Consider the following 27,890-nt stretch of genomic DNA (forward strand, 5'->3'; position numbering starts at 1 on the left):
GAGAATGAAGTTAATGCATTGTTGTCTTTTATTTTTATTTTGTCAATTATAATTACTCATCACTCTATGATATGCGTAGCTGTTACTCAGTGGTGTAACTATAATGGGGGTGCACGTTGTTCATTAGATTGAGACTCAAAGGAAAGCGGCAATGGGCTACTTGACTTGGGTTAGATCAGTCTAATGCATGTTTTGTACATGAGTTGTCAATAGAGGGCGGTATGTAAGATGAGTGGTCTACTCCAACACACGGGCTATACGCTTCTCCCCCCACACACACTCAATTAATTTGAAATATTTTGATAACAGATCAACAGAGTTTCAGTGTGGTATATTTCAATGTTTTTAAAACAATGATACGTTTACAATTATAATGTGGTCGTTTTTTACACTCGCATCAAATTATCTCACACATCAAATTATCTTAAATTTTTTTTAGAAAAGAAATGGACTAAATGGCTTATTAACAAGACTGCTGAATGCAAATGGAAAATGCACACAGAAACTTTAAAAGTGCCTCCCAGAAAAATGGTGCACCTCTTGTCCCGCAACCCCCCCTATAAGTTTACCCTAGTTTTAGTGTTGTCAGCTTGTTCTTGGACCAAATCCTTTTTAGTACCACGATGGCTAAGTTGCTATCCACCAATTAAGCAGTGGTTTCAAGACAAAAGCATCCAGTTTTCTATTGTCTTATCGGTCATTTGTTATTTTCACATTATTTCATTGTTATGACTTACTTCCTTCATTTGGTATGGAAGTAATTTAAGTTTGAAATGAGTTCTCAAGTTTTGATTTTGAGCAGATTTATCTTTTGGGAAGGTGGAGGGGTATCCACAGATGAACCCACTCGATCGCTTATCCTGTTGACTGACGCGTTAGTTTTTCTTAGAATTTTCCATTTTTTAACCTTATCTGAGTGTATTTCCTTGAGCTTGACCAAAGTTAACTTATACAATGTACATTCACAGATACGAATAAGACACAGAAACAAATTGTTTGATTGAATGTCACAGCCTTGTTTGTTATCTGTTTTTAATGTCCAAAATAAATTTTGTGCTGGATCACAAAAATTGTTTGTTTTTTCTATAAGAACTACACTTGGGGCACTGTTAAAAGCATTGTTAGAGCGATAAAATGTGATATCTATGATTTTATATACACTAATGGAATCCCAGAATAAAACAGAAAAGAAAACAAAAAAGGTCCTCAAAGGGAAAGGCTGGGGTGCAGGGATTTTTGTGTATGAAGTCTATGATGGGATCCTAGATTCAAAGGATGAATACAATAGGTTGGCTGTTGACTTTTTGTTCCTTGTTGTATTATTACAAATGTAGCCAATGACATCAAGTATGTGAAGAAGCAAACACCCAGTAAAGACTATGACATATAAAGGGTATTATTATCACAGATATATATTTAACATCATTATATTTCTCATTAAAACATTTGTATGCAATCTGACTGACAAACTTTACCTTATTTACAAAAATATCAATGATTCTTTTTAGTAAAAGGATCATAAAATTTGAAAACTAAAAATCTTACCTTGTCACACTACAATGACACTAACATTGTTGGTGATTGTAGCCTAACCACTAGTTGCAAGAAAAAGGCAGCAAACTAAAATATATCTACTAAATATTTTGGCTAAGTAAATTATTTCCCTGTCTTTCACTTCTGTTGACCCAAGTTCGTAACCCACTCAGAACAGAGCTTTGCAAGTTGATTGGGTTTTCCAGTCTAATAATGAATGTGAGGGTTTTCCCAATTTGAGGTTCTCCTCTCATCTAAAACCGAACATTTTTTCTCGTTTACCGTCTTATAACGGACCGTTCCGGCTTTCCACTAAGCTCCGCCCATCGCGCACGTGAGCAAGACACGTGTACGAGCACTCCCAATGACATTCTGCACGATTCTGCCGCACGTGCCAAATATACGCGCACGCATGACCGAGTTTGTCCGACCACAATCATTGCTGTGATTGGTCAAATAGGTGAACGAGCACAGTTTGATTGACAGGCCGGATCGGTCCATTGGCAATTGGGCTTATTGATGTTTAATAGAATACAATTAAAACAAAATAAATGTACATTTATTTTGTGCAATTGCCAAATATAAGATGGTAAATAGGAATCGAGTACAAATTACACAAAAAAGACATTATAAATGCAGACAAGTGGCCTGGAATTTCAACCCTAATATGGGTTTTCTAATATAGGTAAATTTCGGCAAATGAGAAGCCAATTTAACCACCAAACCTATTTCACGCAAAATTGAATGCTGCTGAAGTCATTCAATTTTGTTTTGAGCCTAGGCAAAAGTTATGTTGCGTCATTTGACTTACCAAAACAAAGCACAGATTAAAGCAAGCTTGCAACAAAGGTTCTTAAGATTTAAGATTTAAACTTAAAATATAGACCATGGTATTGCAATCAGTCTCAAGTTAAATGTCTCAGTGCGTCTCAAGTTAGGCGTCTATAGCACACAGACCTGTTCTGCCCCTGCCTGGTTATGTAGCTATCTTTTCTGCCGTGTATTTAGGGAGGAAGTAGAGGGACTTTCTCATGCCTCGTTTGATACATTCTGGAGTCTGCTTCACAGTGATCCATTTTAGGGTTGCATGGTCAAATAGTCTTCCTTTCATTCGATCCACTCTGTAAGCAACCTGCAGGAAAATGGAAAGAAAAAAGACACAGGAATAAGAAAAGAGGAACTTACTGTGGTCCAGCTTTGAGGAACCTTCAGAATGGGAGTTTGTGGAATTAACAATATGGAGCGCCGCCCATAGTTTGCTCAGGGGGGGGGGGGGGGCTATTTCTCGGGGCTGCATCCGAGTCAAGCATCTGAAGAATGCATCTTTTCAGCACTCTGGCCATAAAGTCACTGTTAATAATAATAAACGGTTTTTATATAGAGCTTTTCACAACTGGAGTGCATCTCAAAGCGCTTCCAACATTATTACCCCTGGTCACGACAGGCCTTAATTCATTCCTTTAAACCATCTCAACTCCCTGGTGGGGAGTATGCAACCTGTGCAACATTTATATGCGCTACTTGGCTATAAATCAATCACAAGAACCATCTCTGCCCTCACAGGTACACTCCTGGGTGGAGAGAAGCAATTACAGTTAAGTGTCTTGGCCAGGGACAATGTACCCACAATGAGACACACCTGTTTCAGACAGGAGCGCCAGAGTCGTGCTGAACCAAATAGATTAGGAGCAACTTTTCAGACAGGCGAACTTAAACAGTTTTGGCTCGGCTCATGACAAGAACGACGTCTGAAACCAAGGCGCTCGTCCATCTTTTGACTTCTAGCGTGTCCAGTTGCTCCTAACTGTTTCAGATGTTGACTTTTTCCTGTACTTAGTTCAGAATTTGGTTCGGCGTGACTCTGGAACACCTGTCTGAAACAGGTGTCAGTTCATCTGCGCCAAAAGTGTGACCTTTAATCTGGCAATGGGACTGTGGCTGATGTTTATTGCTTACAGATATGCTTTTCGAAGACCAAAACTAAAATTTGAAGGTGAAATTTAAAATCATGATCTACTGCATCATGACTTTCTTTGAAGAAACCTGTCAAGGGAAAATAAATTGCGGCGCATTGTGCTCTGAACTCCTTGCTAGATTTAGAGTAGTTTAAGGGGAAAGGATGAGCAGTCAGTAACCCTGATGCAGGAAGCAGAACCCAATGCAAGTAATAAATTGTGCTGGATTGGGTGAAAGTAACATTCTGATTTTATAGGTTTTACCTTGTTCATAAGTGTATCCAAATTGTCCCGGTGGGCGTTGGCAAAGAACACCTCGCACAAAGCTTGAACGAAGAAAGAACCAATCACTTCACTCCTCAATGACCAGTGACCTAGAAACATAAAATAGAGTAGCTATTAATGATTGTTCTAATACCAAAAAGCTTCATAATTCAATTGAAGTAGAACTTAACATAAATACTCAAACACTAGTTTTAGTACTTGAGTACAAACAAGTACTCAATATCTTACACTCAAACCTAACTCTTTTACTCAGGAGTACATAACGTATGAATAATTTTTCTTTTTCAAAAAAGTTATGAATCTGTTTTATGTTTTACCAAAGACAAATTGACAACAGCGTGATTTGAATAAACGAGCCCTACATTAATGTGCCAGCGCTCTACCAACTGAGCTCTAGCCCCGTGTTGGCGATCTCCCTTCCATGTCAATAGTTTTGTTTGGGGTGCCAGTCAGAAGCCATTCAACAAGGTAGCCACAGATCTCACCCAAGTTTAGGCTACATTCACCTGGGAAGCAGCAGCATATGGGCTAGAAAGCTCAGTTAGTGCGCTGGCCCATTAATCCGAAAGTCGTTATAGTTAAAAATCACGCTTAAGATTGCCAATTTATCTTTGTTCAACCCCACATAACTGAAAAACTTACCCGAGTCAGTTTACCCTTGTGGTTTATCATTTGAATCTTTTTATCGTACATCAGTAAAGCTCATTGAACATTTAGAAGCAATATTTCCTTGTTCAGATTTTGTAGAACATAATTCTACCCAGCAAGTAGATACACATGTTGTTAATGCAAACCAAATATACTTTGATACCTCACCATGCAATGCCTCAAATCCCATATCAGATTTTGTTTTTGTTATATTCATACATAAGTGTCCAGCAGTCAATTTCACCAAACTCACTCTAACTTAGGATTACTCTTAGGACTTAGGACGAGTTCAGTTCCCTATCTGACGGCGTAGGACGCATTGAACCCATCCTAATTTCAGAGGGGTATACTCGTCCTAACTCGAGATAAGATTAATCCTAGCGTTTCGTGAAATCGGCCCCAGTTGGAAAATCAAACCAACCTTCTGTTGTAGAAAAAGCGATGTGAGCATCCGCTCTGTCAGCTGTGTGCGTCACAAAATCATTATCTGGTACACATTCAAGAGACTCAGGGTAGTCCCACTCTTCACCAAGTGGTACATCCGGGGACGGTCTATCGGCAACAACAGGTGCAATTATTGGATGGTCTAAAGAATAATAAAACCCACAAGAAGTCTTACATATTATAGCAAAATAAGAACGAAAGTGATACAGTGAAATTTTGAGATGGTGTTATTACCATCATGGTGCAACACATAAATTTAGATTCTCAATTGTGACATGAGTTGATTGAAAGTTCCCAAATGCATGGAAGTGCGTTATAAAGTGTATACCTTTGGTTTTTTGGAATAGCTCGATCGTTTAAATCCTATAAATGCAGGTGTATACAGAAAAACTAAAATGTGAACATTCGATTTCAAAAGGTGGTAACGTTTATGAGAAGATGAGACGACAAGGTTATATTTGAAGCACATTCCGTTTGCTGAATTGTCGTGGCCGAGCGGTTAAGAGCACCGAATTCAAACTCTGGCGTTTCTGATCAGCAGAGTGTGGGTTCGAATCCCCAGCCATGACACTTGTGTACCTAAGCAAGACACTTAACCATTGCTTCGTCCTTCGGATGGGACGAAAGGCCGTTGATCCTGTGTGTTGTGTAACGTACGTGAAAGAACCCAGTGCCCCTATCGAAAAGAGAAGGGGACGTCCCAGTGACCCTAGTTTGATTAGCTGCATATTGCGCCACAGCACCTTGTATGTACAGTGCCTTAAAGGAAAAGGTCTCATACTTCAAATCGTAGCTCCACATAACTCGCACAAAAAATACTGTGCGCTTTAATACGCACCGTTAGAGATGTGAAAAAGTGCTATCTAATAACCAAGAATGACTATATTATTACTTTTCTACATAATCCTTATCGAATCGACCCACCTCCTCGACATGCTTGTACAAAGAACATCTTGGGTTTGCCGTTCAGTCCCCGACACTTGTCCCCTTCCAGTTCTCTCTCCAGGTCTCGCAGCTTGACCTTAACAAGGTCGGTGCCCAGAATCACCCCGGTATCACCGTGGCTCATCAACACAACCACAGCAGAGTCATAAGAGGCTTCATTAAACATGTCAGCAAAGTGTTGAAAGCATTCCACAATTTTCTGGGGAAAAAAACAACAGAAGGGCAGTTTTCTTAAAACAGTACATTAGTAGTGGACTTTAACGTTACCCTTACAAATCTTAAATCAGAAGTGCACAATGTTCTCGTGATTTGTTTTAATAATAATAATAGTAATGGCTTTTTATACATAAAGCGCTCAAATCCGTCACTCAGTGACGCTCAAGGAGGCAAGGTGCTGCAACATTCGGTGTTCCTTCCGTATGGTGGGGCTACAGTTTGAGAGAGTATGAGACCAATTCCTTTACGTAGCACCATGGTCTTCAATGCGGTGTGGTGCAATATGCAACCAAACAAGCCAGGAACACCGGGCGACTGGTCCCATGTCTTTATCCGCAATGATAAAGACAGGTATTGGTTTTATATACATAAACATGTATGTCAGATTTGACTGCGAATCTCCAGGACCATGAAGGCCATTTGAAATGAGCACAAGGTCTAAGGTGATTATGACCTAGACTCAAGGCATATATCTGGCGTTATTCACAAACCTCAAACTGTGACGTCTAATGTTCAGGCTATGACCTACCTTTCCAGTGAGATTTTCATGGACAACAATCCGATACCCAAGCTCAAGAAACAGGTGCTTGACATTGCTGAGGTCAATTTCAGAGCCTTTTCGCTCGCTCTCATCAAAGTCAAAGTTGTTCAGAATGAAGGCGATCCCTTTACAAGTTGACGTCAGCTGGTAGTTCTAGTTTTGTTTTAAATAAGACAAAAAAGTGAGTTCTATATAACAATCAAAGTATCAGAGTAAAGGGGAGATGGCCAAACAAGTACAAACAAATACATATTCATTTATCCAAACGGTATCCAGAAATAAACAACTGGGTGGCTAAGAACCAATAAGAGTAAAGTGGTGAGGACAACTTAACTTAACTTAACTTAAATGCATTTATAAAGCGCTTTAACACTGTTTCAAAGCGCTGTACAGTATTTAGGAAGAAACAAAGGATGGTCAGTAAGAAAGAGTGGATAATATCTGCAGAAAGGACAGTGGCTGGCTACAATATACAGACCTATTGTGGGAAAGGGGTTAATTGTAACCAATACCCTTCTGCACTCTGTCTATAAAGCTCTGGCCTAAATGCGACAACAAAACTTTTAGCCTAAAAACAGATCTTAACTTCTTACATATTTTGGTGCCAGCATGTCTGTCGTGGGGTGCGATTTTTTCATCACATATGCAGCATATGATCCTTTGCAATCAGGAACAACTTCAAAAACAGCGCCAACTAGAGTGTCCAAAAAAGGAAAACAACTTTATAAGTCTTAAAGCATTGCATGGCTCGAGCTATCAATGTGTATTCCGTGTAAGACGCCTATATGTTGGTCTCTTGACGATGACTAGGACAGGCTAGAACTTAGAAGACACATTGAGAAAAATTCAGAACTCACTCCATGACAGTGAAGTTAATAACAAGAAGTCCCCACAATCTGCTAAGCAAAAGTGTAGTCCCAGTCGATCAACTATACCCCCCCCCCCACTCCCCCATCAATCTTAAGAATCTAAATGAAAAGAACCGTTGGTTCTTTTTAGAACCACCCCAACTCATTAGAGAGATAATCATTACATGGTGTTACCGCAAACCTTTCCATATCGTATTTCCACCGTGCAATGTTTCAAATCCAACTTAACTTAAGTCTTGTTTGAAGCTTTTTGCATGGTGTGTAAAAATAGGAAGAAACTACAAACAAACAGTAAACTTGCGGGTACAACCATGTGTAAATCTCTTTTGTGAGAGTGTGGCCTCAACTTTTCAAACAGTATACTCTGCTCATCTTCAGAGTTGTAACACATGGTTGCAGTACCTGCAAGTTTACTATTGAGTAATAGTTTCTTCCTAAATATTTAACTTACTTGGCTGGAGAACTCCTTGAAGATTTGAGAATGATTTGGACAGCTTTAGAGTTACGTTTATTGCTTTCTGTACACCCTGTCAGGAAAAATGAGAGAAAAAAAAAAAGATGAGCTCTAATAATTGGTCTTTATATTATGCAGTCCACTTCGCAAGTCACTGCTTTCGTGCCAAAGACCAGGTCATTCCTGACGTGTTATATTGGAGACTATACCGTGCCCTAATAGAGGACCTCGACCACTCAACTACATCGACGTGATCGGGAGAGATACGCAGGCTGAAATCGTGGACCTTCCAAACATGATGAGGGATAAACACCTCTGGCGTGACATTGTGCATGGAATCTCGGTTGCAACCGCTAAATGATGATTATGCATCTACAGGTCTTGAACTTCACGTTTGAGGGGCATGCAGCAATATTCATATTGTAGTAAGGGGCACTTAACTATGAGGACAATTAAAGCTTGTATTGGAACCTTGCAAAGGGCATCACATCAAAAGCACAGGGCACCATGAAAATTGCTGTTGGTGCCATGGGTTATTTTGAGCCCTGACAAAACAGTCTATAGGCTTAATGCCTTCTAAAGGATTTATATATGACTCCTATACCATTCTTACAGATTTATTGTCACTTCTTTGATTCTAAAAAGATTATATGGAAAGTTTAAAATTGAATAGTATACTTGAAATTATCTACGTACCTTTGAAAGAGCATTAAACAATACATAAAGAATCTTGGAAGTCCCAAATGTACCGGCTACAGCGATACTAAAAATGGCTGACAACAACACGGAGACATTGCCTGGCAAGAGCTGTGGAAAGGAAACACACAATTATTAGTTTGACCACAGTAGGTTATTGTTGTTATGGGCCATTTTACAAGCCATTTGCGAATGAACAGTATCTTGTACAATGTCGTGCTTGTTACAGCTCAAAGTTGAATTCCTCATCAGACTATACTAAGAGTTGCTATGTCACGGTTATAGGGGAAAGCTTTTGTGTAGTGATGTAAGAGACGGGGAACACTCAAACACAATTCTAAATGTATGGCATAATGGTACCATATGGTTTGCTCATCTGGAGGTTACATATGCAAAGGTGTGCGTGAACCATTTGACATACACTGTCTGTACTGTATAGCCTGAGGAATTCAAATGGCATGGTAACTATATTGACTATGCAAGTCATTGTACCAGACATTATTCAAATCTGACTCACAAATGGCTTATTGGAGACTTATGGCCCTTTTTGAAACCACGGCTTGCCTCCAGATTTGACTCAGGCTAGCTTGGCTAAGCCTTGTGTTGACAATTGCGCGTGCTTTGCGCATGCTCAGGGCTTCAGACAAGAGGACGGAGCCTGAAGCTAAACCAGAGAAGCCGTAGATTAGAAAAGGCCTATGTATGCAAAGTAGCACCCCACGTCAGGTGACATGCACTTTAACAGGACCACATTTGAGCACCAAATTCAAAATTGTGAACAGGCCCAACAACAGTTTTTGAATACTAATTTATTGGGGTCATACAAGTAACAGACTGTTATCACTACAACTGTGCTTCAACATTTGAGGAGACATAACAAATAAATCCCAATTGTAAAAAAGAAATCACATCAAAACAATGTGGTTTGGCCATTGTAGAAGCCATAATATCAATGCTGAGTTGCTGACTATGTTTGACTAAAATATTTATTTCTATGAAGAAAACCAAACTTACTTGATATCTGTCTAACAAATAACAGGAACCTAAAGCAACGATGGTCGCTACAGCCACAGTCATCAATGTACGTATGGACCACCAACCTGAAGAGTGGAATAATTGAAATGCACCATGTTGAATGCCATATGATAAAGGGTGTGTTTGATTAGCTTCCCCCGGTCCACCCCGCAGTGCTCATCCGAGTGAGCCCCTGACAAGAGCTAATCGAATGGTCACACTCGCCCTCTCGTGGTGATGTCATGCACCGTGGGTCACCCCCAAGTGACCCGTTCCACAAGCAGAGCATTGGGGGTTGACCCGGGTGAGCCCCTGGAATGACGTCAAAGCTATTCGAACGTACTAGGGGAAGACCGGGGTTGACCCATGGAACCTAATTGAAAGCACCCTCTGTTAACAAAACGGCTATCTTGGAAGCCATTTTTATTTATTTTTTTTTTTTTACATTTTTCTGAATCTTGTATTGTCTCGATCTTTTAAATAACTGGAAAGGCTATGAAAATCTCTGCTTTGAAACCATCATGAAATCTCAGTGAAGTGCTTGGCCCAAATTCGTATGGTTCTGCTTACCGCCGATTTAACATGCAAGCGCCGAATTTCTGAGCTAGCTGGGCTGCGGTAACTAGGAATACCTAGTATCGTGAACAACACCCGCACAAGCGAAAACTCCCTGCTAACGCGTAAAATGGGCCTGACGTAAGCACAGAATTCAGGAAGCTCCCGTATTCTTTGCGGCTTATACGGTAAGAAGCGCCATAAAATTGGGCCCAGGTTTTGCCTGAAATTCAAGGTATCATTTCTTTTTCACAAGGCTTTAGGGGAATTGGAATTCCATTACACATCTGGAAAGAGTCTCCAGACCATTGACTGGCCTCAATGCATTTCCCCCTGATTCAGGGAGTGCTTGGCCATCCCTCTTCCTTCCTCCTGGGCCATCCAAGCCCAGGGGTGGATTTCACAAAGGTACCCAGGTCGAAATTCTAGTTGAACCTAGTTAAACTGGGTTTAATTGGAACTAGTTGAAAACCAGTTGATAAACTAGTTAAACACAGTTAAAACCAGTTGGTTTAATATGGAAAATGGACAGACACCAACTGGTTTATAATTTAAACCTAGTTGAACACAGTCAAACCTAGTCCAAACCAGTTGGTTAATATGGAAAATGGACGACTTTGGTCACTATCCAGTTGAACCAGTTGACCCCAGTTAACTAGGTTCAACTGGAATTTTGACCTGGGTAGTCCTAACTTAGGATTAGTCCTAGGCAATGCTAAGAGATAGGACCAGTCCTAAGTTAGGATGAGTTACTGGTCCTAACTTAGGACCAGTCCTATCTCTTAACATTGCCTAGGACTAGTCCTAAGTTAGGACTACCTTTGTGAAATCCACCCCTGGCTTCTTTAATTGGTGATAATTCCATCTCTGGAATGTCATTTCACACTTCCCCCACTCCATGGTCTCATGTATAAACATTGGTGGTCTAGATCTACAGTGTGCTGAACAGTACATTGCTGACCTGAAACAAGGCCACACCAAAAGGCTGACCAATAGAGCAAGTTTGAGTGAGGCACTATACATGTAGTCGACCATTGGGTTGATTTTGCCTGGTACCCAGCAGGATGTATTGGTGTGCTTGGTCCTTTGATTGCAGTGTTTCTGCTCTTGCAATTCGCTCGGCCCCAGCGGACTGCTGGGATGGGCTAATCGCTTGCACAGATCCTTGTTCAGGAAGTACGTCATGTATATGCAGTGCATAGAAATATGGCGCAGTGTGAGTGTGATGCATGATGGGACTGCGCATTATTAAACCAATGACAGTGCATGATAAAGCGAGGCGCTGCGGACGAGCGAAGTGCATGATACGTTTGCCCATCCCAGCGCCTTTGGTGGAAGCAAGGCGCTGGGGATGAGCGAACTCTCGCAACTCCAACGACCAATTGAGTTCACACTTTCACAGGTTTGTTAATTATTACAAGTGAGAAGACTGGTCTTTGACAATAACCAAAGGTGTCCAGTGCCTTTAAGAGTGCATACCTGCATAACCATCAAGTAACTCCTGCTCTTCTTCCGGCTCATCAGATCCTGGATAGTCTGGTTGGGGATCACTCTTACTGCATTCCTCGTCTGGCACCTGGTCTTGGTTCCGTTCCTCACAATGCGGTTCCTCTAAACCTCCCACGTTTTCCTTCTTATCTTGGGAGCTTTCGCAGCCTGGTTCAGACAGAGGAGGAGGGATACTAACAGAGTTAGAATCTTGCCCATCGTCGTCTGGCTGTCGAGAACTATCGTCAGAATCCTGTTCCTGATCCACTTGTTCCGGTGTTACGCTCGGCTGTGGCTCGGGCACTTTGGGTTCCGGCTCCACAGGTACAATATTCGTGGGAGACGAATTTGGTAGAGTTTTCTGAACCTGGTCGAGAAGCAATCCTCTTTCTCGAAGAACAGCTAGTAATTTTGCAACCTTTCAAATAAAAATATGAAGAAGACCCTCAACACAACAAGTTTGTTTCATAGAAGCTGGAGAAGCAAACATGGGGTGATTTTTAACTGTTCATCAATATAACTATGTGTATTATCGTAAGAATCCGGTCATCACTTTGAAGATTGAGAGTATGTTTCTGTTAGTGAGTGGTCAACATTGATTATAATTAATTTGTTGTTTTGTTTTGTTGTCTTTTCCCCCCAGAACAAAATCTTTTAGAAAACGGTCTAAACCGTGAACTAATTACCGCTTTTTGACTTGCATCTTCCGAATGACTGATGTTTTCTATTTCACCAGCCGTAGCAGTAATCCCAGAGGCTTGGTCGACAGCCTTGCCCACATACAATACTGGAAATGCATTCCTTCGGGGACTGGCTCTGTAGGTAATTGTACGACCTTCGTAGATAAGCTTTTGGAAATAAACATATCTAAATGTTAACTACATAATAAATTGTTTTTTAAACATCATAGACCTACTTAAGCAGAGAATAATGCTGACAAATTTTCTGCTAAGCAACAGAGGATACCAGTCACAGGTGGTACATGTGACAATGCCATTTTTGCTGGTAACCGTGTTCTGGGAAGCACTTGTTTTGCTTAGCTGCTTTATATGAAAATGAGCCCTGGTGTTCAGCAGAAGTCCAAAACCAATGTTTCTTTTACAGTACAAGTAATTTATTTTTAAATTTTCAAGTCACATTATAGTTTTTGAGTTAAAACTCTTGTGAAGTTTTAACCTAAACCATTTGTAAGAATCAGTAGGGCACAATTTTACCGGAGACCATTAAATGTTCATTTTGCTAAATAAGTACCAAGAAACAATTAATGGTCTCAAACAAAATGCAAAATGAACATTTAATGGTATCCACTAAATTGCAAATGCTCATTTAATGGTCTCCATTAAGTTGCAAAATGAACATTTAATCGTCTCCACAAAGTTGCAAATGAACAATTAGTGGTGTTCAATAGTATGCATTATGACCATTTAATGGTCTCCAATAAATTGCAAATTAACATTTAATGGTCTTCAATAAATTGCAAATTATTACTTAATGGTCTCCAATAAATTGCAAATTAACATTTAATGGTCTCCAATAAATTGCAAATGAACAATTAATGGTCTCCTCAAAATTGCAAAATGAACATTTAATGGTCTCAAATATTATAAGTTATCACACAAGCGCGAGTGGAATTCGGAAAAATATAGCGCTTCTGCGTCCCATATCCAACGAGGCCGAAGGCCGAGTTGGATATGGGACGCAGACGCGCTATGTTTTCCGTATTTCCACGAGCGCGCGTGGGATAACGTATTTATCTTCAAGCAAACTTGGTGCGTGACATAGAACCCACAAGACACATGGTAGTGATATTAGGTGCAATATAGGTTTTTATCACCACTCCATTCTGCGAATCTGATAGGAGGATTAGCGCGTACTTGAAGATAATATGCATTTACTAGTCTCCACTAGGTTGCAAAATGAATTGTTAATGGTCTCCAATCTCAAATAAATTGCAACATGAACAATTAATGGTCTCCATTAAGTTCGAACTGAATATTTAATGGTATCCAATAAATTGCAAAATGAAAATTTAATGGTCTCCATTAAATTGCAAATTGAAAATTTACTGGTCTCAAATAAATTGCAAAATTAACATTAAATGGTCTCCAGTAATGCCCAAATGAACATTTAATGGTCTCCAATAAATTACAAATGAACAATTATTGATCTCCATTAAATTCAAAATAAAACATTTAATGGTCTCCAATAAATTCCAAATGAACAATTAATGGTCTCCATTAAGGTTGAAATGAATATTTAATGGTCTCCAATAAATTGCAAAATGAAAATTTAATGGTCTCCACTAAGTTGCAAAATGAAAACGTAAAGGTCGCCAAAACACGCAAAATTAAAATTTAATGGTCTCCAAAAAATGAAAACAGAATATTAATGGTCTCCACTAAGTTAACAACGAATATTTAATGGTCTCAAAATTAAAATTTAATGGTCTCCAAAAAAAAAGCCAAATGAAAATTTAATAGTCTCCAAAAAATGCCAAATAAAAATTGTATAGTCTCCAAAAAATGCAAAATGGTCTCCACTAAGTAGCCAATGAACTATTAATGGTCTCCAAAAAATGCAAACTGAAAATTTAACTGTCTCCAAAAAATTCAAAATGAAAATTTAATGGTCTCAAAAAAGTGCAAAATGAATATTTAATGGTCTCAAAAAAATGCAAAGTGAAAATTTAATGGTCTCCACAAAATGCAAAAAGTGATATTTAATGGTCTTCACTAAGTTGCAAAATGAAAATTTAATGGTCTCTAAAAAAAGCAAAATGAAATTTAATGGTCGCCAAAAAATGCAAAATGAAAATTTAATGGTCTCCAAAAAATGCAAAATGAATATTTAATGGTCTCCACTAAGTTGCAAAATGAAAATTTAATGGTCTCCAAAAAATGCAAAATGAAAATTTAATGGTCTCCAAAAAATGCGAAGTGAATATTTAAAGGTCTCCAAAAAATGCAAAATGAAAATTTAATGGTTTTCAAAAAATGCAAAAAATTACAAATGAACAATTAATGGTCTCCATTAAGGTTGAAATGAATATTTAATGGTCTCCAATAAATTGCAAAATGAAAATTTAATGGTCTCCACTAAGTTGCAAAATGAAAACTTAAAGGTCACCAAAACATGCAAAATGAAAATTTAATGGTCTCCAAAAAATGAAAACAGAATATGTAATGGTCTCCACTAAGTTGCCAACGAATATTTAATGGTCTCAAAATTAAAATTTAATGGTCTCCAAAAAAAAAGCCAAATGAAAATTTAATAGTCTCCAAAAAAGTGCCAAATGAAAATTGTATAGTCTCCAAAAAATGCAAAATGGTCTCCACTAAGTAGCCAATGAACTATTAATGGTCTCCAAAAAATGCAAACTGAAAATTTAACTGTCTCCAAAAAATTCAAAATGAAAATTTAATGGTCTCAAAAAAGTGCAAAATGAATGTTTAATGGTCTCCAAAAAATGCAAAATGAAAATCTAATGGTCTCCAAAAAATGCAAAAAGTGATATTTAATGGTCTCCACTAAGTAGCCAATGAACATTTAATGGTCTCAAAAAAAAAGCAAAATGAAAGCTTAAAGGTCTCCAAAATACGCAAAATTTAAATTTAATGGTCTCCAAAAAAAGCAAAATGAATATTTAATGGTCTTCACTAAGTTGCAAAATGAAAATTTAATGGTCTCTAAAAAATGCAAAATGAAATTTAATGGTCGCCAAAAAATGCAAAATGAAAATTTAATGGTCTCCAAAAAATGCAAAATGAATATTTAATGGTCTCCACTAAGTTGCAAAATGAAAATTTAATGGTCTCCAAAAAATGCAAAATGAAAATTTAATGGTCTCCAAAAAATGCGAAGTGAATATTTAAAAGTCTCCAAAAAATGCAAAATGAAAATTTAATGGTTTTCAAAAAATGCAAAAAATGAATATTTAATGGTCTCCACTAAGTTGCAAAATGAAAATTTAATGGTCTCCAAAAAGTGCAAATTGAAATTTTAATGGTCTCCAAAAGGTGCAAATTGGAATTTTAATGGTCTCCAAAAAAATGCAAAATGAATATTTAATGGTCTCCACTAAGTTGCAAAATGAAAATTTAATGGTCTCCAAAAAAAGCAAAATGAATAATTAATGGTCTCCAAAAAATGCGAAGTGAATATTTAAAGGTCTCCAAAAAATGCAAAATGAAAATTTAATGGTCTCCAAAAAGTGCAAATTGGAATTTTAATGGTCTCCAAAAAGTGCAAATTGGAATTTTAATGGTCTCCAAAAAATGCAAAATGAATATTTAATGGTCTCCACTAAGTTGCAAAATGACCATTAAATTTTCATTAAGCATTTTTTAGAGACCATTAAATTTTCATTTTTCGGAGACCATTAAATATTCATTTTTTTCATTTTTTTGGAGACCAATAAATATTCATTTTGCATTTTTTGGAGACCACTCAATTTTCGCTTTCCATTTTTTGGAGACCATTAAATTTTTATTTTGCATTTTTTTGAGACCATTAAATATTCATATTGCATTTTTTGGAGACCATTAAATATTAATTTTGCATTTTTTGGAGACCATTAAATTTTCATTTTGCGTTTTTTAGAGACCATTAAATTTTCATTTTGCATTTTTTAGAGACCATTAAATATTCATTGGCAACTTAATGGAGACCATTAAATTTTCATTTTGCATTTTTTGAGACCATTAAATATTCATTTTGCATTTTTTGGAGACCATTAAATATTAATTTTGCATTTTTTGGAGACCATTTAATTTGCATTTTGCATTTTTTGGAGACCATTAAATGTTCATTGGCAACTTAGTGGAGACCATTAAATTTTCATTTTTCGGAGACCATTAAATATTCATTTTGCATTTTTTGGAGACCACTCAATTTTCGCTTTGCATTTTTTGGAGACCATTAAATTTTTATTTTGCATTTTTTTGAGACCATTAAATATTCATATTGCATTTTTTGGAGACCATTAAATATTCATTTTGCATTTTTTGGAGACCATTAAATTTTCATTTTGCATTTTTTAGAGACCATTAAATTTTCATTTTGCATTTTTTAAGAGACCATTAAATATTCATTGGCAGCTTAATGGAGACCATTAAATTTTCATTTTGCATTTTTGGAGACCATTAAATATTCATTTTGCATTTTTTGGAGACCATTAAATATTAATTTTGCATTTTTTGGAGACCATTGAATTTGCATTTTGCATTTTTTTTAGACCATTAAATGTTCATTGGCAACTTAGTGGAGACCATAAAATATCAATTTTGCATATTTTGGAGACCATTAAATTTTCATTTTGCATTTTTTTGAGACCAATAATTGATCATTGGCAACTTAATGGAGACCATTAAGTTTTCATTTTGCATTTTTTGGAGACCTTTAAATTTTCATTTTGCGTTTTTTGGAGACCATTAAATTTTCATTTTTGCATTTTTTGGAGACCATTAAATTTTAATTTTGCAACTTAATGGAGACCATTAAATGTTCATTTTTCAAGTAAGTGGAGACCATTAAATGTTCTCTACAAAGTCATGCCCAACTAAAAAAGTGTTGAAATTATTAAATTATTTTAAGTTTTGGAGACCACTAAATATTTATTGCCAACTTAGTGGCGACCATTAAATATTCGATTTGCATTTTTTGGAGACCATTAAATATTCATTGTGCTTTTTTTGGAGACCATTAAATATTCATTGGCAACTTAGTGGAGACCATTAAAAGTCCTTTTTGCAATTTATGTCTGGAGACTATTAATATCCATTTGCACTTTTTTGGAGACCACTAAATGTTTATTTTTCAAGTAAGTGGAGACCATTAAAATGTTCTCTACAAAGTCATGCCCAACTAAAAAAGTGTTGAAATTATAAAATTTAAGTAGGTAACATGAAAACCTTGGAAGGTGCACACTAGGCTTAACATCATCATACCTGTGCATCATCGGTTAAAAATGCTTCACTCACAAAGTCTCCAAATGAACTGCCTGATGCTCCGAGGAGTTCTCCAAAAAGAAAACCTTGTTATCAATAAATGCACAAAAAGAAAATGACTTGATCACTACACAATCAAGATACATTGCAGCATGTAGGTCTATCAACTTTTTTTGAAAGCAAAATTGGTGGTGAAACATTAGAGCCTGTCACAGAGGGTGTCGTGGCCGAAGGAGAGTACCAAATGCACACTCTGGTGTTTTTTAATATTATAAAAAAAAAAAAAAAAATATTTCTAGTGCACCATGTCTGTCAATGATCCTGGCGCAAAAGACAAGAACTCTCTGCTAATACACAATGACACAAGACAACCAAAACTTAGAAAGGCTATTGTTTCCGAAATAGATGTTTTGAGATGATTTTTAAATTTGGAACACGTCTGCTTTTCTGAGTTGAAGTTGGACGCTGTTCCATAGAGATGGCCCGGCATGTGAAAAACAGCGATCACCCCGGGAGTGCACTGCAGGCAACGTGGAACGTTCAGGAGCAGGTTGTTTGAGGAGCGAAGCTGTCTGATCAGATTGTGGGTTCGAGTCCCTGTCTTGACACTTGTGTCTTTGAGCAAGACGCCCACTGCTAATTCATCCTTCATATTGTGGAGGCAGCGTTGTGCCGTCCTTGAGGCAGCGAGAGGCAGACGGTGAGTTAGGAGGGCGCCACCATGCGGCGGAGTTTGGTTATGCCATTCTAATGCCTCCGTCGCTGGTCGGTTGCTTTTCCGACTTCCAATTACAGGTAAACTTTCTTCTTTTTGCAAGTGTGATTTAAATATATAAACTTTAGGGCAATAAACCGGGTATAACAAACATCATTTAGATTTATCCATCAGCCCATTCAAGCTCTGGATTGTATTTTATTTTTCAGTAATTAAAGTTCAGTCAAAGTTGTAAAGTAGATAAAACTGTCATGGCGCCGTCCATAGCAACCGCGCTCTGCTGGTACATGTGCGTTTATTTAACACGAGCCTGAGGTTTATTGTATGTGGTGAAATAATTCCTGTAGTTAATGCATCTGTGAAATGGGTAATTTACAGTACAGTTATACGTATTAAGTCTAAGTTGATTGAGCAATGTGGGCATATTTTGACGTGGTGATCCATAGTCTAGTTATGCTACAACAGCGCCCTCTACGTCATTGGTAGACTTGTGAAATTGGTACATGTATTGACATAGTGTGTTAATTAGCTTGCCATGGTGTATTATTTGGAGAAGGTTGTCTATTATTATTAAGCTGATGACTTTAAGACTTTAGAATAAATCTATATATTGTTCTGATAATTCTTAAGGGTTTTAGGACAAGATCTGGATAATCCCATGTATATTGTTTTGACTGGTAGAAACTAACTGTACTGCTGGATATAATTGTTTAATACAGGTCTTACAGATACAGGTGTATATTTCAAAACAGAAGGGTTGCAAATTAATTAATTGAGAGTTGCATTATTTCACACTCAGTATTTTACCTAATTGGATAGATTTTGGTGCACACACACTGCATGTATTTATCATACTAATGATTTCTTTTATTTTCTCTTTTCTCTTTTACTTGTTAATTGTTTACTGTTAACTTTGTTATGCCATTCTAATGCCTCCGTCGCTGGTCGGTTGCTTTTCCGACTTCCAATTACAGTTACCAAATTAAAGAGTCAATCCGAACCCACTGATGTTTCGAGGTTTCAAATTATTTTAGGCCTCGTTCGTCACCCCCCTCCACACGTGTCAGAAGTGGGATTGACTGCTGTAATTTCAAACAACAAAAGCGATGTTGTAGGCATTGAATGGTATCAAAGTTTGTCCAGTCCTGTGTGCTGCAGGTCTTGTGTAAATAAGCTGTTGAAATGAGTGCTACTGTAAAAGTCAGCAAGGATGGTGGAAAGTCTCTTCGGTTCCCTCTTCAGCAAGGAAAGCTCTCACTACAGTCGCTGGAGGACTATTTCGAGGGTGCCATCGGCGTCACTTATATCGATAAGGATGGTGAGGAAGTGGTGCTACCCAAGGTAGACAACATGATTCTACCCCCTGAAGACAGCTGGGAGGACCATGTCTACTCCGTCGTTATCAGAGAGCAAAAACCACAGATATCTCCTTCAACAGCCCCCAGTCTCACACATGTCGTGATGGCACCTGATCGGAAGCTTCACACCTTCGAAGGCAGAGAAGATTCCTCCATAAAATCGGTTACCGTAGAAGAATTTGTATCGTCAATGAAAAACGCATTCCAACGATACAACGTGCCACTTGACCAGAGGGGACAGTTTTTGCTGGATTACCTGCGTGCCGGCCCAAAGATCGAAGTAAGGTCCCTCCTCTCTGGTGGGAAAAGCGCCCAGGATTGTTTGGAGTATCTTCAGTCCTCATACGGAGAATCACTTACGAGTGGGGAACTACAACGCCAATTCTTGCAACGCCGACAACGCCAAGGTGAGTCAATCCGCCAGTATGCTATTGACTTAGAGAGACTCTTTCATCGATTGCAGAAAAAGGATCCAGGCCTGTACAAAACCCCTGACACAATCATTAAGGAACAATTCGTGGATGGGATCGAGACAGAGGGACTGCGTCACTCATGCAGGGATCTCCTTGACCGAACTTCCGAGATTTCATTCTGCGAGCTTAAGAACTGGGCAGTGAAGAGAGATGAACGCGAACATGCTCATCATCAAACCACACCTCGAAGCGCATCCGCTCTGCAGGTTCAAGAAAACTCAAGAGACAGAGTCACCTGTTTGGAGGAGCAGATGAAGAGAATTCTCAACAAACTAGATGCCATCACGAGTCATGCCAATGTCTCCTTCCCCAGCAGCGGGCCCCAACACTGGCAAGGCAGACCCGAATCTCCATCCCCACCCAGATGTTACAACTGCGACCAGTTCGGGCATTTTGCTCGTAACTGCCCGGCCCCTCGCCGCCAGCCAAGAAATGTTTTCCCGACACACCCGACACCTCCCCAGCAGTCGTATCCCGGTCAGCGATTCACCCAGAGCCGTAAGAATGAGATGGGAAACTAGCTCCCTTGTCTGTTTCGAGCCAGACAGCCAGGGGGAAAAGTGACGGCTTGCTTAACTGTAATACAAGAGAATTTATGACCAAGGCGACTGCTGATTGTTTTACTGTCAATGCACTCTTTGGTGAGCAACAGGTGCCTTGTCTTTTGGACACTGGTTCTATGGTGACAACTATCACCAACAATTTCTACGTCACACACTTCAAGCCAAGAGGTATACAACTGATGAGCGTACCAGAGTATTTCCAGCTGGTATCAGCCAATGGCACTTCCATACCATACACTGGAGTTTTTGAAACCAACATCTCAGTCTTTGACATCACTGTTCCATCCAGGGTGGTGCTCGTCATTGAGGACTCCCGGGTATCAACCATGGCATCAGGTATTATTGGAATGAACGTCCTGAAGGAATGTTGGAGCAAATTCATGACATCTCAGGGACAGACCCATCTGAAGAAGATTGAGCCACATGACAATCACAAAGTGTGGGAGAGTGCAATGCAGACAGTGCAGAAACGTGAAGAATTTACATCGAACCAAAATCAGATTAGTAGAGCATATCTCCGTCGGGGACCAGCTGTTATAATCCCTGCCAAACAGATGATGATTTTACAAGCCTCAGCCAGCCCGGGTCCAGATAACACAGCGTACGTTGCAGTATTGGAATCTGGTGAATCATCCAATCTCCCCAATGGTATTCAATTGAATAGGTCATTAGTCAGTGTCCATGGGGGAAAGTTCTCCTTCATTGTAGCGAACGACACAGATCGAGATGTTGTCTTACCAGGTCATACCTGCATCGGTACTCTATATAACGGAGAACTCATTACACCAGAGGACGAAACCCACGAGTACAACATGAAGCAAAACTCAGTGAATTGTTCTTCGATGTCTACGTCTGACAAGAATGATACACCGTCATTTTTGCATGATCTGAAGTTGGGAGATCAATTTTCACACGAAGAGGCTTCAAGATTCGAAAAGCTGCTCCAGAAGTATGACAGTGTATTCTCGAAGAACGATGGTGACTTGGGCCACACTGACACCGTCAGACATCGCATTGATACAGGTGATGCCTCCCCCATTAGTCAGCGATACCGGTCACTTCCACCATCACAATACAAAGAAGTCAGGGCACACATCCATGAGCTGCTTGACAAAGGGATCATCCGAGAAAGCTCAAGCCCATGGGCATCCCCGATTGTAGTCGTGCGGAAAAAAGACCACTCAATTCGCTTATGCGTGGATTACAGGAGACTTAATAGTTTGACGACAAAGAACGCATTTCCGTTGCCCCGAATCAATGAGTCTCTTCAGGCCCTTGGGAATGCAAAGTATTTCAGCACCATGGATCTGACGTCTGGATTCTACCAAGTTGCCATGGAAGAGAGTGACATCCAAAAGACTGCCTTCACAACGCCTTTTGGGCTGTGGGAGTACACCCGCATGCCCTTCGGCCTCTGCAATAGTCCAGCAACGTTCCAGAGGTTGATGCAGCGATGTTTTGGTGATGAAGCCTTGCAGAGTCTTTTAATATACCTTGATGATATCATAGTATATTCCGCCAGTTATGAGGAACATTTACAGCGTCTCGAAATGGTATTTCAGCGATTACAAAAACACGGTTTAAAGCTGAAATTTTCAAAGTGTGACTTCTTCAAAACTCAAGTGAAATATCTTGGACACCTTATCGTGGCCGGAGATGGGGTGAAGCCAGACCCTGGTAAGATTGCAGTAGTAAAAGACTGGCCAGTGCCAACAACTGTCACAGATCTGCGATCGTTCCTTGGCTTCACTGGGTTCTTTCGCAAGTTCATTCACCGATATTCTAGCGTCACTGCACCACTTCTCAAATATCTCACAGGGACATCGCGTAAAGGAAAAATCAGAGACGGACAGAGGAGAATAGAACTTGACGAGGCGGCACATTCGGCGATACAGTCACTAAAGTCAAAGTTGATTGAAGCCCCGGTGTTGAGGTTTGCAGACTTCTCGCTACCATTTACAGTGGAAACAGATGCAAGCAGTAAAGGGCTTGGTGCCGTGCTCTCACAACAACAACGCGATGGCTCAAAGTCAGTGGTAGCCTATGCCTCACGATCACTACGACCAGCAGAGAAGAACGATAAAAATTACTCGGCATTCAAGTTGGAGTTGTTGGGCGTACGCTGGGCCGTGTGTCAGGCATTCCGGGATTACTTGTTTGGAAACAAGTGCATCATTCTCACTGATCACAATCCCCTCAAATACTTGGATACCGCAAACCTGAGTGCAGCTGAGATGCGGTGGGTACAGCAGTTGTCAGCATTTGACTTCAAACTAGAATACCGTCCTGGACGAACGAATCAAGCGCCAGATGCCCTTTCGCGACTTGACACACGACCAGTTGATGCAGCTCTCAATTTACAGTCCACCCCAGATGCTGAGCTATCATCTTGTACCATCCGCGCCACTTGTGGTCCAGTTGGTGTAACCACAGAATTTCCTCAGATGTTGGCCCATCAAATCCAAGTAACTACTGACGAAGGCAGCCAAAGTTTACCGGGCTATTCTGCAAAGATGCTGAGAAGTTTACAAGATGAAGATTTCATTCTCCAACGGGTCATCCCCTACGTAAAGAGACAAAGACGTCCATCAGAACAAGAGAGGCAGAACGAACCAAGTGACGTTGTTTCAGTTCTTAAACATATGAACCAACTCTTCTTCAAAAATGAAGTCCTGTACCGACGTTCTATATTGCAAGGAGACGGTATGTGTGAACGATTGGTGACCCCTGCCCGACTACACGAGGAGATATTGACTCTTTTTCATGATAATGCAGGACACTTTGGCGTAAAGCGAACCCTGAAGCTGATACAACCCCTCTTCTACTGGCAAAGAATGGAAATCTCCGTCCACACTTGGTGTCACCAGTGTGAAAGATGCAGTGTAAGCAGATGTCCTACTCGTGCTACTCGGCCCCCACTGGGAACTCTACGTGCCACAGCTCCCCTTGAGGTAGTGGCTATGGACTTTACTGTACTGGAGCAGTCATCTGATGGGTATGAAAATGTACTTGTACTCACAGACATCTTCACGAAGTACACTTGGGCAATCCCTACAAAGGATCAACGTGCACAGACTGTCGCCAAAATGCTGGTGAAACATCTCATCATACCATTTGGTGCTCCGTTGCGTCTGCATTCTGACAATGGAAAGTGTTTTCTCGCTCAGGTAGTGCAGGAGCTTTGCACGTTGTATGGCATCGGACAGTCCCACACCACACCATACCACCCCCAGGGCAATGGGCAATGTGAAAGATTTAACAGAACGCTCCATAACTTGCTTGTTGCCCTGCCATCCCATAAGAAGACAAGATGGACCGACTCTATTCCTCATTTAGTGACAGTCTACAATAACACAAAACATTCTAGTACTGGTTACGAACCCTTCTACTTGATGTTCGGGAGGAATGCTCGCTTACCCCAGCACCTTGTTCTTGGAGTGGATCGTTCTCAACTCAGCGGCGTCAGTGCTGGCTCCTTCGCTAAAAAGCATTGTGAGAATCTTGATAAGGCGCGGGCCCTTGCTACAGCGAACTTAGACAAGAAGGTAGAATTAAGAACTTCTGCATTTGAGAAAGATGTATTTGAGAGGCCCCTTTGTACAGGAGAATTCGTATTAGTCCGAGACCGATCTCACAGAGGAAGGGCAAAGATTCAGGACTATTGGGAAACCGACCCATACATGGTAGTGAAACAGCCTTTCAAAGGACAACCAGTTTATGTGGTGCGAAACTCAAGTGGACGACAAAAAGTGCTTCATCGCTGTGAGCTGAAACATTGCCCTTGGGATGCCAGACCCCCAACCACCCCGAGCACAGAAGACGATAACACTATTGATGGTGTAACCTCATCATCAACGAGCGATGACAACTGGGGAGTGACACTAACCCTTCCCAAACAGCCACCCTCCAACGCCCCCATACCAGCCTCTTCTCCTTCAGACGAGCCCCTTGCAGTAGTTCCAGCCCCCTCTCCTTCAGACAAGTCCCTTGCAGTAGTTCCAGCCCCCTCTCCTTCAGACGAGCCCCTTGTAGCAGTTCCAGCCTCTTCTCCTTCAGACGAGCCCCTTGTAGCAGTTCCAGCCTCTTCTCTTTCAGACGAGCCCCTTGTAGCAGTTCCAGCCTCCTCTCCTTCAGACGAGCCCCTTGCAGTAGTTCCAGCCCCCTCTCCTTCAGACGAGCCCCTTGTAGCAGTTCCAGCCTCCTCTCCTTCAGACGAGCCCCTTGTAGCAGTTCCAGCCTCCTCTTCTTCAGACGAGCCCCTTGCAGCAGATCAGCTCTGTGCACCAGGTGAGAACTTTATCCTCAGAACTACCCATGACATCTCATCTGTGGAAGGACCACAGATGTCACCAACTGACACAACTGGGAGTGCTGAGACGACTACCGAAGCTATGGCAGCCGCAGGAGTGCCCAGGAAACCGAGACGCTCCAACCGCACGACGAAAGGAAAACCCCCAAGTAGGTACCAGTTTTCTAATGTTGTTCGCTTATTAACTCAAGTCAAAGATATGATGGCAGCCACTACTGAGAAAGACTTGAGTAGCTCTGATACAGACTAATTATCAGTATGAACTATTGCTGCTCCAATCCCCAATTACATGTGGAAACAGAACTGAATTGGAATGTGTGACAAAATACTGTCGTATTTATCACTGGAATAAGAACAGTTGAGGTGAGGAAGCTCAAAGGACCCATGGGCATTTCAACCTTGCTTAGTTTTCCAAAATTGTGATAATAATTGTATGTGCATTTATCTACTCACTAGTAAAGTCTTGCCAGAACAGTTGAGTTGAGAAGTTTAAAGTAGAAGTTTAAAGTAGGAGTTTAAAGTGAGGAGTTTAAAGCAGTTGTGTGTTACTCTTAAAGGTGTTGTATTTAACTGTTAACTTGTTTGACAAAAGTTTTTAAGTGTTTTAAAGTTTAGCGATAAAGTTTTGACTTGTCGTCGGGGCGACGACAAATTTGTGTGGGAGAAGATGTGGAGGCAGCGTTGTGCCGTCCTTGAGGCAGCGAGAGGCAGACGGTGAGTTAGGAGGGCGCCACCATGCGGCGGAGTTTGGTTATGCCATTCTAATGCCTCCGTCGCTGGTCGGTTGCTTTTCCGACTTCCAATTACAGGTAAACTTTCTTCTTTTTGCAAGTGTGATTTAAATATATAAACTTTAGGGCAATAAACCGGGTATAACAAACATCATTTAGATTTATCCATCAGCCCATTCAAGCTCTGGATTGTATTTTATTTTTCAGTAATTAAAGTTCAGTCAAAGTTGTAAAGTAGATAAAACTGTCATGGCGCCGTCCATAGCAACCGCGCTCTGCTGGTACATGTGCGTTTATTTAACACGAGCCTGAGGTTTATTGTATGTGGTGAAATAATTCCTGTAGTTAATGCATCTGTGAAATGGGTAATTTACAGTACAGTTATACGTATTAAGTCTAAGTTGATTGAGCAATGTGGGCATATTTTGACGTGGTGATCCATAGTCTAGTTATGCTACAACAGCGCCCTCTACGTCATTGGTAGACTTGTGAAATTGGTACATGTATTGACATAGTGTGTTAATTAGCTTGCCATGGTGTATTATTTGGAGAAGGTTGTCTATTATTATTAAGCTGATGACTTTAAGACTTTAGAATAAATCTATATATTGTTCTGATAATTCTTAAGGGTTTTAGGACAAGATCTGGATAATCCCATGTATATTGTTTTGACTGGTAGAAACTAACTGTACTGCTGGATATAATTGTTTAATACAGGTCTTACAGATACAGGTGTATATTTCAAAACAGAAGGGTTGCAAATTAATTAATTGAGAGTTGCATTATTTCACACTCAGTATTTTACCTAATTGGATAGATTTTGGTGCACACACACTGCATGTATTTATCATACTAATGATTTCTTTTATTTTCTCTTTTCTCTTTTACTTGTTAATTGTTTACTGTTAACTTTGTTATGCCATTCTAATGCCTCCGTCGCTGGTCGGTTGCTTTTCCGACTTCCAATTACAGTTACCAAATTAAAGAGTCAATCCGAACCCACTGATGTTTCGAGGTTTCAAATTATTTTAGGCCTCGTTCGTCACCCCCCTCCACAATATGGGATATGTAAAGCCGAAGGTCCCATGTTGTTATAAGAACTATCAACGAACGTAAAGGATCCCAGTATACACTTAACGCAAAGAACAGAAAGGATTTGCCTCGATGTGTCTCATATGTCTACCTTCAATCATGAATTTTTGTGCAGTTGGCTCTTCTTACCTGCCATCATAATGACTAGGAATGTTTTGCTTTTTAGTTTCATCTAGTAGAGTTAGTTCTCAGCAGACAAAGCCATCCATAGATCATGACATAGGAGAGTGCAGTGCAGCTGGGGGAAAAAAAGAAAATCTCCTTAGGGTAGAGTCAATTAGATACTTATTTATTTCACACCGAATGAAAAAGCACATTTTCCAAGTATACGATTTATCATTCAGTAGACAGTTATTCTAACTGATCTGTTAGAAAGATTGCACCACCGCCTCTAGATAAATTCATTGTTATTGATCCAACCACAAAAAAAGGAGCTTGTTTTTAAAATCCCAAACAATGTAATGCATTTAAAGGTAGCTCGATCGGTCCATGTATGGAGGAAGTCCTATGGTGCCTAATAAACTGACAGTGTTGTTGTTGTTGTTGTAATGCAAATTATGTCTACCAATTCCTTCCTCCATATACAGAGCCATATCCATCCACAGCGCCTACACTGCCAACACAAACTATTAGTATTAATAGACCCTACTTCTAACGAACTTACCAAAGTGTTGCAGTTGTTTATCACGTCGTGAAATACTTGGTGACTAATAATGGGAATCCCAAGGACATCAGAATCTGATTCAGATCTGACCTCGTTAGCATGATTATTTCAGATCCTTCTTTGTTTTGGCAGCAGTCTATATCGATGGACTTTTTCTGATCGTACTCTTCCCCGCGCGCCCGATGAAATGAAAACACGCCCCCATGTGTCAGGACGTTGCGCAACTTTAGGGGATTCCCACTCGGACTTTCTCACAATGACGTCATGGTTCACTGGAAGCTAGCGGCGGAAGTTGTTTCATTTCCTGGCAGGGGATCTTTCCGTATGGCGCCACCACTTTTTCACTCATTTTTACAAAAAGGGATCTATCAATCAGGTAAATAAGTTCCTATATTAT

General features: G+C 39.9%; 1 protein-coding gene across 1 annotated transcript; it reads right to left on the reverse strand.

The window, feature by feature from the left end:
• Positions 1-1,962: 1,962 nt before the first annotated feature.
• Positions 1,963-27,690, reverse strand: LOC117300839. Its single transcript, XM_033784686.1, has 14 exons — positions 27,494-27,690; positions 26,959-27,067; positions 17,589-17,674; positions 12,330-12,491; positions 11,635-12,061; positions 9,601-9,686; positions 8,587-8,697; positions 7,888-7,963; positions 7,161-7,261; positions 6,556-6,720; positions 5,790-6,009; positions 4,843-5,007; positions 3,753-3,862; positions 1,963-2,665 (listed from the first exon to the last, which is right to left on the reverse strand). The coding sequence occupies exons 2-14, from the start codon at positions 26,999-27,001 to the stop codon at positions 2,510-2,512; spliced, it is 1,908 nt and encodes a 635-aa protein (XP_033640577.1). The 5' UTR covers positions 27,002-27,067; positions 27,494-27,690; the 3' UTR covers positions 1,963-2,509.
• Between the last annotated feature and the right edge of the window lie 200 nt (positions 27,691-27,890).

The sequence above is a fragment of the Asterias rubens genome, chromosome 16 (assembly GCF_902459465.1).
Source record: "Asterias rubens chromosome 16, eAstRub1.3, whole genome shotgun sequence".
NCBI classification, from domain to species: Eukaryota; Metazoa; Echinodermata; class Asteroidea; order Forcipulatida; family Asteriidae; genus Asterias; species Asterias rubens.

What these genes read in the sequence shown, in the direction of transcription:
- LOC117300839 (XM_033784686.1), bottom strand. Translation starts at nt 27,001, where the DNA reads ATGAAACTAAAAAGCAAAACATTCCTAGTCATTATGATGGCAG. An exon ending in CCTAGTCATTATGATGGCAG is followed by an intron (nt 17,675 to 26,958) that starts GTAAGAAGAGCC and finishes ATTGATAACAAG; the next exon opens with GTTTTCTTTTTGGAGAACTC. An exon ending in ATGAAAATCTCACTGGAAAG is followed by an intron (nt 6,010 to 6,555) that starts GTAGGTCATAGC and finishes TTTTTTCCCCAG; the next exon opens with AAAATTGTGGAATGCTTTCA.